The sequence below is a fragment of the Python bivittatus genome, unplaced genomic scaffold (assembly GCF_059951505.1).
Source record: "Python bivittatus isolate LINGU-HERP-01145 unplaced genomic scaffold, Pbiv_v1 ctg000960_np1212, whole genome shotgun sequence".
Taxonomy (NCBI): domain Eukaryota; kingdom Metazoa; phylum Chordata; class Lepidosauria; order Squamata; family Pythonidae; genus Python; species Python bivittatus.
Window position 1 is genome coordinate 5,041,522 of NW_028277124.1, and position 13,711 is coordinate 5,055,232.

The 13,711-nt window shown below is 37.5% G+C and overlaps 1 protein-coding gene across 1 annotated transcript; it reads right to left on the reverse strand.

The window, feature by feature from the left end:
- Positions 1 to 346: 346 nt before the first annotated feature.
- Positions 347 to 13,503, reverse strand: MED10 (mediator complex subunit 10). The gene is made up of 4 exons (XM_007435815.4): positions 13,242 to 13,503; positions 12,127 to 12,210; positions 11,271 to 11,373; positions 347 to 9,171 (listed from the first exon to the last, which is right to left on the reverse strand). Exons 1-4 carry the CDS (start codon positions 13,361 to 13,363, stop codon positions 9,076 to 9,078), a joined length of 405 nt encoding a protein of 134 aa, XP_007435877.1. The 5' UTR covers positions 13,364 to 13,503; the 3' UTR covers positions 347 to 9,075.
- Between the last annotated feature and the right edge of the window lie 208 nt (positions 13,504 to 13,711).

Consider the following 13,711-nt stretch of genomic DNA (forward strand, 5'->3'; position numbering starts at 1 on the left):
ATTGACTGATGGTATTTAGGCCTCCCATGCAGTTTCCCCTACCAATCTTTGGCAAGCTCTCTTTTTTGGGAGAGGCCTCTCAAGGTGAACCACCATGGCCCATCCTTTTCTATTGCAGTAGCTACAGAGTACACAAAACCCACTGATTTGAACAGGGATTGGTTTAGAGGATGGCCTGTGCTCCTTGAGGATCAATCCTCGAATTGCCCACTCTGCCTTTTGTAAAGTTCTCTGCAATGTATTGCTAAATATGTAGCCCAATATAACTTGCTCCCATCTAATGAGGTTCTGTCCTGTTGACTCAGAAATGTCCCACTGATTTCAATAGCATTCTCTCCACTACCACTTGCCACAAGTAAATATACATTTTATTTGAAATCTCAGCATCCCATGAATAAAAAACAATATATCTGAGCACAAGGGTGCTGTCATCTTCGGTTCCCTGAGACACTTTGCTGAGCTAGAGTCACTTGAGCAGCCATCCAGAAATGCCAATTAGCAACAGCCTGTACTGTTTCAGGGTGACCAGGAAGACTCTGCAGACATCTCTTCTTCAGATTTAGAAACTCCAAAGATCTTAGTCAGGAGTTCTGATCTCCTTCTCATAACCTCTGTCCAATGATCTGCTGGCCTTGTCTTGACAGGAATGATATCTGAAAAAAAGCCTTAACAAGAGGGTATCAGAAATAATCTAGACTGTTCAAAATGTGGAAGCAAAAGCTCTTCTCTAAATTTCTCTTGGAAAAAGTGCATCTGTGGTGGGGATGAATAAACTAGGCTTTCATCGGTCTATATCATCTTCTTTCTTCCCATAAATCTATCATTTAAAAAAAAAAAAAAAAACACCTTTTGTACTTAGCTATTCAAATTAGCATTTTACAATGTGGTTTATTTCCAAAGACACATTTTAAAATTTCAGATGAGCATTTTAAACATTTATTGAAATTTTTAAACTGCCAAAACAACACTGTTCAGGAGTCTGGAATCCAGTAGATAGTTGCATTCCAATTCATGGATTGGTCTGATCAAGTCAAATCATACTGGAATTTGTAAAGATCTTTTTCAACCATACCTTGCTGTGCTTGAAGATATAAGGGGAAACATACAGCAAGTGTTCAGCATAATTGTTTAGTAAGTATTAAAGTATTTCCATCTTTCTGTATTCTAGCCAAGCATTTGGAAGACTGACAAGTAAGAAATTAATATACATGTATAGTGTAAGAGAATTATCCAGAAGGTATTGTCATACAAAAATCAGCCACTTGGAAGTCAACCTAAATCCCAACATTGGGAGCGGGAAATGGCTGACTCCAGTGTGATGGGGAGCAAGTTATTAACACTTCAGGCACAAACAATGAATGGTTATCACGGAGTCTGCATATGTTAAATAGGCAATCATGTCTTGCAAATAGTGATTAGTAATTATTATAGTAATTATAAGCAAAAAGCATGGTTCTGGGTCAGATACATGTAATATGATCTATCTATAAAACCCAACCTAAATCTGTACATTTTAGTCTGATTTCAACATGCATGAAGATTTATATTTTAGGCACTGAAGCTAGGAACATGTTCTTTCAGGAGCTGCTTAGCCCAGCATTTCCAATTTTAACAAAAACAGGGGAAAAAAGGGATAATTTTATCCATAAGTAATGGATATGAATGGATAAATCTGAAGCTGAAATCCAAACCTTAATTCAGGTGCTTGAAAGATTGGATTAACCCATATTATGGAATAATTTGGCACTGAAACTGAAGCAAGATCCTTCTTTATGGTGGTTCATCTGAGGTTCAAATGCTTACTTTTCCAGGCCTTTGATGCAAATGTTTTGGCTTTTGTGTTTTAGTTCTACTATATGTTAAAACACTTTCACGGGTGTTTTACCATAATTCATAAGCCAACCAGGGCCATTATGGGAGTGTACAGTGCATAAATCTCCTAAATAAACAAATAAATTGCTTGCCTTTCTGAAAAAGCCAATCTCAGAAAAAAATGTGCAGTATTTTAGAGTGAGTTCCTTTAACTGCTATTTTTTTTAAGAGAAGTGTTGCTGCTTGTTTTGAGACAGATGTAGATTATATTGGTAGGTTTAGCGCTTTCTCCAGGAATCAGGCCTATCCAGTCACACATTGCACACAGGCAATGTGATGCAAGGAAAGCCTTTAAAGATCTATAAGGAATAAAAAGAGATTCAGCATCTCTCTTTCTGAACGGTGAATAATGTCTGTGAACACCACAAACAGTGTAGAGATGTCCTTCATGAGGAGAAATTAGAAGCTATGTATATGGGAAAGGTGGAGGCAGAATTTTTTACCTTCTGATTTTTAAAATTATATGCTTGTAACATTCAGTTTTGGACAGAAATTGTTTTGCAAACAAAGGACTCAATAAGCTTTCCCCAAAGTACTTCTGGTAGGACAGACACTGATGAATTAATCCCTGTGATTAAAAGGGAAACCCACTAGTGTTTAACTCCTCTTCTACTACCCCTACATCCTAATGAAGCAAAAGCTAAACGTAGCTTACAACCTGCCTCTTTTTTTTCTTTTTTTTTTGGAACCCAGAACTGCAAAATTGCTCCAATCCTTGACTCAGGGACATTTCATAAAGCTCCTGTACCCTCCTGTGCAATCACAGACCAGCATGAAGCAGAATGATTTGTCTCAAGATTATACCCACAGTATTGTTCTATATCATTACTTTTAAAAGCCAGTTAGCTAGCAACGTATGGTCCGTGGGATATAGAGTGTGCTGTATGCTGTAGGACAGGGTTCCTCAACCTTGGCAACTTTAAGACAGGTGGACTTCAACTTCCAGAAGCAAGGCTGGCTGGGGAATTCTGGGAGTGGAAGTCCACCTGTCTTAAAGTTGCCAAGGTTGAGGAACCCTGCTGTAGGGTATACCAGAGATTTTTTGGGAAAAATCATGGAAAAGGAGGTACGGGGGCAAAGAAAGAGGTCAACTCTTAGAAGCCGTCTCCATGCCATGATGTATGGCCTGCTGCTATGATTACTATGTTGCTGAAACTCAAGGAGGGAACACCATTACCACCATCCACCATCCACGCTATCATAACCCTAAATCTAAGAAGGCATCCTTGCTAAGACTGTCCAAGGCAGAGGGAATAGTCGGATACCCTTGATTTTGCATGATTACCAATCTAGACAAGGATGCTTTTCCCTTCTCCTGTCAAGTGCCATCATTCAGGACATCAGAGAAACAGAAAGATTGAAGACTTGCTAAAGTGTACTATCTGCCAAACTTGGTAATTAAGAACAAATGCCTCAGCTGTTGTTTTAATTAACTTCTCTTCCAATCTATTTTCTTTTTGTGCTAGGCTTGAGGTTTGTAATTCAGGTTTATAAGATGTTCTAAGAATCTTTTTGGAGGAAGAGAAAAGTAGAAACATATTATCTAACTACTGACTATATATTTAACTTCTTCAGGGGAAAAAAATAATACAACGATAACTCACAGAAAAAAGTAAGAAATGATAACCCAAGTAAAGAAAGATATAAGAAAAAGTAAAGAAAACATAGCTAAAACTAATTTACAGTAACATTATTCATTATACAGTACCTCTCCATACCTTCCTGCTCCATACATTGCATTTTGTTCTTTAAACTTCTCACCTCTCTCTTTTCCAAGATCTCATCAACTCCATCCAAACACAACCTTCCCTTCCCTTTGATCCATTCATCCTTTCAGTTCCTCAGTGTATGACCAAACCAACTCAATAGTCATTGAATGTATGGGTCACTCACTTTGATATTCAACCCAGATTCATTCGCCCATCATTCTTGTCCTCTTCTTGTCTTACCACATACACTTCTTAAGTAACCCTTACTGCCTCCATTCAACTTACTTTAATGTTTTTCCTGACATACCCAGCTCCCACACAAAATGAGCTGAAGCATGCTCTTACACATAGCCATTATCACCTCAATCAACCAGCATCCATTTCTCCCAAAAGGACATATACCTGTTACCCTTCTATTAGCATTTGCATGTCATAAAATTTCTCTATTAATTTTCCCATGTCTAAAAAAGCATACTGCCAAGTACAAAAAAAACCATCGACTTGTTCTACTTTTTCATGCTTTATGTATAATTTGCAATGACTCACTCCATTTTCCTAGTCAAACACAACTATTTTGGTCTTTTATACATTTCCAGATCCATAGTTGTTATTAAATTATACTACTTATCTAACATTTGGTGCAAATCATTCAGGTCTCAGCCTACAAAATGGCATAATCTTCATACAAGAGTACATGTACATTCACATCCTCAACCAACACTCTTCTAACATCACTGAAAGCATTCCTTATATATTTGTCCATAAATATACTGACCAATCAAGGGGGCATTACACAATCTTATCTTACTGTTTAGTAGTGAACTATTCACTGAGTATTCCATTTATTTCCATGTATGCTTTATTTACACCATACATATACCATTTTTATCACACTGAGCAACCAACTTCCAACCACATATTTGTGCAAAACATTCCACAATTTAAGCCTATTCACTTTATCATATGCTTTCTTTAAATCAACAAACTATGGTGAAATTTCTTTCTCACATTCATACATTTCTCAATGACTTGCTGAACAGCAAATATCTGATTTGCTCAATCAGCATAAAGCTGCACTGCACTTCCCAAATTTGTCACCTTTTGTGCCTTTCCAATCACATTTCTACCAAACAGTTTTCCAGGTACCCAAAAAACTAATCCCCTTGAGGATTTTGCCTTCCCTCTTGTAGAATCAGTAATCGTATTCTTTCAGTCATCAGACATGGATGAAGCCCTTGCACATACATTAAACAAGTCACATAGCCACTCATAAGCAAGCCACATCCATATTTTAACATTTCTTCAGTTAAAGTGCCTATACCGCTGTTTCTCAACCTTGGGGACTTTAAGATGTGTGGACTTCAACTCCCAGAATTCCCCAGCCAGCATGGTTCTTTCATTATCACTATTCACTAAAATATAAATCATAACTGGTAGAACCTACTGATTCTTACTTTGCATCATTGTGGTTTGCTGTGGATGCCACTGGTTGCAGTCTTCTATATTCTGTTGGTTACCACCAGATTAGTCTATACTGGTAGTCCTTGGCCTATGACCACTCATTCAGCAACCATCCAAAGTTATGACAGTGCTGAACAAGGGGTATATACAACTGGTCCTCAAAGTTGCAGCCATTGCAGCATCTCCACAGTTACCTGATCGCAATTCGGGTGCTTGGCAACCAGCTCGCAATTACCACAGTTTCAGCATCCCATAGTCATGTGATTGCCATTTGCGACCTTCCTTGCCAGCTTCCCACAAGCAAAGTCAATGCGGAAGCCAGCAGGGAAGGTTGCAAGTCACTTCCCTAAGTTGCTCCTGCTGTAGAGAGTGGTTTTCCCCTTTCTTTGGATATTGGTGAGACCTCACTTTAGGCTTGTGGGATACAGTAGATACTGATTGCCACTGCCCATAGTGGTTCCATCAGTCGAGGCTTTTATATAATGCTTTTTAGTAAAATAGAGATGATGGAGAAGTTCACTTCTAGGAGAAGTGCTGACAAATAACACAGAGAAGGCTGAAATGCAGTACCTACTTTATCCTGCTTGAGTCTTCAAAAAAAAGAAAAGCTGTGATGAGATGGTAGCTGTATCGATATTGATAGGCAAGACAAGAGAAAGGGGCATGGGTCAAGCTCACAAAGGAGAAAGTCAAAGAAGATTCAGATTATTTGAATGTGTTACAGTTGCAGGATGCCAGCCTTTTGATGCTTTAAACTCATGTATTCCACACATTTCAGACTGTACTTTGAAAAATAGCATTTTTTTTTACTAGAAGCTACTTTAGACTCTTATATACATGTTCTCTCATCTATATGGACTTTGTCACTGTAATTTTTTTATAATAAATACCAAGATAACAAGTACACATGTCTCTGACAGGAGTTCCATTCAGGACACTCTGATCAGCAGGAGGTACTGGAAGAGGGAGAGAAAAGCAATTTTCATAAATTTCTTATCTTCAGCAAGCCTTCACATTATCTGTGCTGTCCCTGAAAATGTTGTAACTCTGGGGATCAGTTTTTTCAGAAGACATTAGGGACTGCAAAATGAAGACTGAAGAAATGTCTCATTCCCACTAGCAAAAAGATTTCACTTTTTTTGTAAGAAGCAAATACTAGATTAAACTACTGTATGTGTTTTTAATAGGGTTTTTTTCTAAAATTCTTCTCTTTTGTTTTTTCTTTTGTTCTTGTCAACATAGTTCTTATATTTGGTATATAACTGTAGGTTTTGATTATTTGATTTTATATGATTGCTGTAATAAAATATACAAATTAGCCTCAGAGTACTTAAAAGAAAAATAAAATAATAGAAAGAATAGCCCTTCCATTACTGAAACTCAATCAACTTAAGGATGGTTGTATGTCAGCTTCTGCAAGTATCTGAACCAATATTTCTGTTTCTGTGTAGTAACCCATCAAATATTTCTATCCCAGTTTTGATTATATACTTTTTTCTAGAGATGAATGGACACAGATGCAACTTTTTTTCTTACTGCAGTACAATGTCAAATTGGAATTGGAAAGAAAGACTAAACCTTGTGCCACTGTAATATACCGTTCCAATTTTAAACTCATCACATCCCTGATATTAATAAATCTGATCAGTTCAGTAAACTCCTTTGTTTAGGATAATCATTGAAAGATTCCCCTCTTGCACAATCTAAGCAAATAGTCCTCACCATGCTATCCCCCTCTAATCTCAAATTCCCAGGACTCTGAAAGGCAATCCTCCTTCCTTTCCCTCTGCCTTCCAGGGATGTGGCTGCATGACTGAACATGTAGTGCCTGCCATCTTGCCCATCCCATTCAGAGCTTACCAGCAAGGGCCAGTGGTATGCTCAGAAGTACCAGTGCCAAAATGTACTAGCATACCTTCTCTAGATTTTCAATATTATTCACAGGAGCTAAGGGAGCACCAGCTCACAGTCAGTTGAGGAAATAAAACATATTTCAAATTGCTGGGCATACATTTCTGGGCATTGACTCACCCAGTAGTGCTCTTTAGGGAGAGAGCTATTGGAGGAAATAGAAGATAAAGAAATGCCCAACACAGACTGAAGCCATTTTCTTAAAGTGATTTCATACCCTTGGCCAAGAAGGCTTACAAGACCCTCAGCCTCAAAGAAGTTTAATCTCGATCAGCCACCAACCCACTTTAGGGTGAGTATCCCCTTCCCAGATGTGCTGAGGAGGGTCCTCAAGATGGACTTAACCCCCCAAGTTCCATCTCTGCAGTCAAAGTGCAAAGATATGCCTTTCCACTGCAGCCAAATGTTAGTCCATCTCATCCCAAGCTATCTTCAAAGTTTTAAAGCAGACATTTTGATGAATCTATAAAAAATGTACTAGCTGAAACCAAAGGAAAGCCTTTGCAGCCATTTCTGTCAGAAGGAAGAACAGGCAGCCTGCTAGGGCCCAAACTCTAAAATCAAAGGTATATCATTTTATTACTCTGCCATTCAGCCCTTAAGTACTTCCTGCCTGTAAAGTGATTCTTCTTCTGGAGTCAGTGAAGCTAAGCTCTTGATACATGGGGAGCTATAAGTTCCCCCTTAGAGTTAATCAATGGCTTCAGATAAAACTTAGCAGTTCAAGATCTCTCTTTAGTTTTTCATCATCCTAATTCCTATTTGCACTTTTTGGGGGGAGTGGGGGTGTTGCATGTGCAAGATCACAGTTCCATTTACCACAGAACATGGTAACTGCAATCAAAACCTTTCACCTGTCAGTGTTCTGAATGGCTGTACTCATGTTACTATTTCTATTGTAATTTGCAGGTTCAATGAACCAGTTTTCAGACTGATCTGATTGTCTGTAAACAGAAAAATGAGCACTGAGGCAGCAAGCATGATCTTGGCCGGTGAGTGTGGAGGGCTACAATGGACCACCTGATGGATCTCTCTTAGGAGTCATTCCCACTTTTGCTTTTAGGTCATTCCTAGCCTACATTTTGTCTATTACCTTAGGAATAGAGTTTGTGTTTTTTATTTACATATATGTAATGCATGTGCACATATATAAATGAGCTTACTTTGCAATTATCATTAAATATCAATCCATCACCTTCCTTTTGATTATACATTTTGGATATTATTCAGAAAATATTTGGTTTTTTCACTAAATAGTTAAACATCAATTTATTCCAATGAAAAATATTCAAGATAAGATATGCAAGTTCTCTCTACTGTTTATTCATAACTCATTTCCATGCAAATCAGAACTGCCATAAATGATGAACATGCCTGTATGAATAAGCTTATAGTTACTATATGTTTATAATGTACAAGATGTAAATCCTTTGTTTACAACTTATGTAATCAATTCTTATGATTGTCAGACTGTCAGAAAAGATATAAACAAAAAACAAGACCATATAAAAGATGAAAAACAAGTTAACATATTAAGGTTATAATATATTTAGAAGTTCATTTTTTCACTAACCATGAAAAACTGAAGATGTTAGAAGTTGTTTTGACAGTATCCCCATGTATAATATTAGAAACATTCCTATTTTATTTTTATGACATCACAAAATGAACAAGTATTGCTCTTATACAGATCAAAACAGGAAAAAGAGGTCACGCTAGAAACTAATTATTCAAAAGAATAATTTAGAATTCATAGGAAATAATGACACATTTATATTACTACCCCATTTTGTGTAAGCTGCAATTCACAACCACAGTCCTGATCCCACCTTACTTTGTGTAGTATTTACAAGATGCAGAGGAGATAGCTTTTAGATCACAGACAGGCTTCATGTCACATTACAGAGAAAATATTTTGAATCTCTGGATTCTTTCTGAACTTCTTAAAAATCTTAATGACTGCAGATGTAGCACAAAAGAATCACCTTCCAACTAGGCCAAGAGATACAATATTTAATCAGTATTTCAGGTGAACACATCTTCATTCTTCAAGCTGTCAATTATCATCATACAAACATATCACCAGAGTATGGAAGGGAACGCAGGACAACAGAAAATATAATTATGGAGAAGGATCTTCACTCCTAATAGCTTTGTACTTAGCCATGTCCTCTGGGAACACTTTAGTCAGTTCCTGAATCAACAGACTTTTGAATTTCTAAGAGAAAAAGAAAAAATATCATGCAAGGAAACTGGACCTTTTATTATTAGTATCTTACAGTAGAAGCAACATCACCTGCCAGAAGACTACTATTAAATCATAGTTTAGTAAACTGAAAACAAATGAATATCTGTCCATCAGTGTTCCACTGAGACAACTGACAATCTTTATGACAGGTTGCCTACAATCACTTTGGCAAATAGAGTAAATACACTGGCAGGGATGCAAAGAATTATATTAAAGGTACCATGGTGCTTACACTTTCCTATAAATACCAGACCTCAACTTATCATGTGATGAGTTGTCTGGAGAACCTCTATCAATTCAAAGAGTTTGCACTTGCAGTGTAAGACATTATTCTCTTCAGAAAAATATCCAAAGTACACACACTAGGCTCTGTCCTCCAGAATTATCCTAGTGCAGAATTGCCTTTATTTCTAAGGCTTCAGATATTTTCCAGTTTACATCCTACTCTTCAAAGTAAAATACATTATGGGGGTGAATTACAAATTACAATAGATATAAGAAATAATAGTAAGTTAATAGAAAGAATAAGAATAGAAATTAAAACAATTGATCAGATTAAAACCTAAGATAACAAAGGTGTTCAAGTAGCATATTAGGTATGTTTGCTGCCTTGAGGTGACCAAATATAAAGGTGGGATAAAATAATAATAATAATAATAGCAGCAGCAAGCCACCCTTTCTAGGCAGAGTACTTTCTGTAAACAAAGTATTGCAACCACAAGCTTCCTTTCTCCATCATAATTAATAAGAAGACTAAGAGTCAGGTTCATATTGAGTAGGTAATCCATGCCCCATTCGATCTAAGACTTGAAGCGCAGTGTCCCAATCTCCAAAATACCATGGTATTAAAGATTGCAAGTATATGCCAAGAACTGCAAAGCTATTTCACAATAACTAGGAAACTTCCTCTGCGGACATGCCTATTTTTATATGTATTATAAGAAAAAAGAAAAAGTGATGTTATCTGAATGCACAAAGAATAGTTTAATGTATTATAAATATTAGTCTTCCTTCTTAAAGATTAATCTGTTTTATTTGTTATTTTATCATAAACTTTCATGTGTTATGTTAATAGGCCACAACCCAATTACTAGGTATGTCACAAAGCAAAAAAAATGTTTTGTGCTAAGCTTAGAAGCATATATAAAATATCATATATTAATGGTACAAGGCTGAAAATATTTTCAGTGTTCTACCACAGAGAACAATGAGAACTCAAAAAATGTAAAAAGCCCCTTGGTCCCAAGCAATTTTTAAAATATATGAACATTTTTAAAAAATGGAAGCAATAATTAAGCATGTTTGCTTGCAGCCTCTGCCTGCAACAAGCAGCCAGAGTTCCACAAAGAAGCCAAAGCAAAACAATTCACTTCAAGAGAGCCCTGAGGTCAGATTGGCCCCGACCTTGCTGGCCTTCTGGAAGGGCCTGAAAACATGGCTTTGACATCTAGCCTGGGGATCCAGTAACACGGATATGGAGCCTGCGAAGCGGCTGCATTGCTAGGGAAATTGAGTGCACTCTCCCGCAAATCATGGGTTTTTTTTAATGTGATCCTTTATTATTAGCCATTAGGCCATATCAGAATACAAAATATAAAATACAGAATAAGACCGTATATTAAAAATAGAGTAAAAGAGTACATTGTAGGCATTCTGTGACACAGAAATATGATTTACATTTTCTTTTACACATGTCTTTTACTCTATTTTTAACATATAGTCTTATTATTGTTTTGTATTTTATATTTTGTATTCTGATATGGCCTAATGACTAATCAATAAAGGATAACTAAATGGGTTTTTTTGTTTTTAATTTAAATTTTTTAATGATTTTTTAATGTTTTGTTATTTTGTTGCCTTGTTTGTGTTCTTAACTTTGTATACCACTCAGAGTCACGTATGTGAGATGGGAGGCTATATAAATTTACCAAATAAATAAATAAGAACTACATAAGCAAAGAACAGCAAAAACTAATTCTATAGATATTGGCTTGAAGCTTTTCCTAATGTACATGCAGACAATGCACACTTAAGGAATACAGATTTTTTACGTACAAGTGGCAACTTACCTTCATGGTATCAATTTTACCTTTCACTTGTTCATTTTTAGCTAGAGCTCTTTCCAAACATTCTTTAGTATATAGTTGGGGATTACGGCCTTGATCTATGTATCTGAGAAAATAAATGTTATGAGATTTTAATGTGGTTCACATATTATGCTTACCATGCACATAAGCCATGCATTCTATCCATATTATTTTCTGAAACTCACACTGGATTATCATTTAATATATTTAACCAAACATAGTTACAATAGCACAGAATTTAAATAACATTTAATGATACTGAATTCCCAGAAATATATGAGGTCCAGAGAGAAAAAAAATCTAGGGAAAGATATGAAGAATATTATATAGTATTTTATAGGAGAACTGAGCAACCCATGGCCCTCATCTGCAAGCAGCCCCACAGACTGCACCACCAAAATTCAGTGCCAAGCCACCATGCAATTTCCCACTGATTCTTGGAAAATAAAGTAAAAAGAAATACTACTGTAGTAAACATGAGATAAACTTAAGATATCTAGAAGTTTTTTAAATTATCCCACTAGACTCCTGGAAAAATGAAATAACTATCCTCCAAACCTGATCCTCTATGGGGATTTCATTACCTCAGCATTCCAGATACAGCCTCTCCGAATGTATTTCCCAAGAGCAAAAGGATATGAGATGCTTCTCAAAAATCAAACACTGTGTACTCCAGAGAATATTTAAAATGAATTTCTAGTGTTTACACATGTATCTATGCCCTGCAGTCCAACTTATTAGACTTACTATGAAAAGATATGTGACTGTTCTTGTGTAAACACCACCAATATCTCTAGGGCCAGATACTGACAGCTGGGGTGAGAAGTTAAGCACTTACTCAAAGACTTCCAAAGGCACACTGATATCATGAAGCTGTTGTCGGCACTTGTCAATATCTTGCAAGCCTGTAACCATAAAATTCCTAGACAGAAACCATTTTTATTAATTTACAGCACACTGAAGTCAAATTATCAATCAATTTATAGAGCCTCTGTGCTAACAGATGCTTTATAAAAGACATTATGAGGCCTAAGTCAATAACCAATCTTGCTCCACGACATGAACTGTCTCTAATAAAGGAAAGAGAAGCTCTCAGAACAAATGGGAAGGAAAGCAAATTGGCAAATCTCCTCTTCTCCTTTAAAATTTCTGCTATGAAGCTCTACACCAAACAAGGAGTTGCACACTCAAACTTCAATTCTACCAGATATTAATAGCTTCTGTGGCTTTTGAAGAAAATTAAAGAAATTTATTAAAATGATCTTACATTATATATCTGTTATAATAGTTAGCTCTTTTAATATCACTGTGTTCATAAACACTGCACTTCTAGGGAGAGAGAAAGGGCAGTTTGTCAGAATGAGAGTGCTTGTTTCCTGATCCAATATAGGAGAAGAACTTTACAAGAATGGTTATGGAAGTTGTCACAACAGCCATCCGTAACAGTTACGCAAATATTTTATTTGTTAGATACTTTGTCTTTCCTCCAGGTGCTCAAGATAGTTCACATAACTAATCCTCCTCCACTTTTTCCTCATAACAATAACCCTGTAAGGTAGGTTGGGCTAAGAGGGAGTGAGTGGCCCAAAGTCAACAGCGGCTGTGGGTGGACTAGAACCTGGGACTTCCCAAGCCTCATCCAACACCTTAACCACCACACCACGTTGTGGAATAGTGGGTGAAAAGAGATTCCAACAACAACAACAACAACAACAACAACAAAGCCTATTGGAGTTGGACGGCTAATAAATGTAAAATCATCATCATCATCATGGTAATGTTTGCTATTCAATTACCAGTGAAACCGTGGGATTTATTTTAAATAAAACGCCATCCGCCCGGTGACCATCACACAACCCCCAATTGCTGTGTCCCCCGCCAGCCCCGCTCGCTTTGGAGGAAGGATTTGGGGAGCCCGAGTCGGAAGGGGAGGCGAGGGAGGGACGTACTCACAGTTTCTGGCTAAGTCCCGCTTGGCTGCTAGGCTGGAAGTCGCTGACAATGATGCCCAGCTGCCGGATGTTTTCTACGAACTTTTCCAGGTGCTCCTCCAGGGAGTCGAACTTCTCCGCCATCCCGCGGAACCAGAGAGCAACTCCAAGCCCCTCCGCGACCACCTCTTTCGCTGCACCGGTCCCTACGTTGCTAGGAGCGCGGCCATGAACGCTGGAGCACCATTTCCTCTTCCGGCTCAAGGAAGGCCTGTCTTTTTTTTTCCCCCCTTTGCGTGGAACATAATAGGATTCGAGAACAGATGTTTTAGACTCCGCCCATACAAGTTTAGACAAACTACGCCTGTCCTCGGGCGCATGCGTAGTCCCATCTCCTGCTTTAGTTGTCTGTTCTGCGCCTTGGGGTTTTCGGCCCGCGCGAATGCCGTCCTGATTCTGCAGAGGGATAAGCAAACGCTTTCGCTCTTTAGC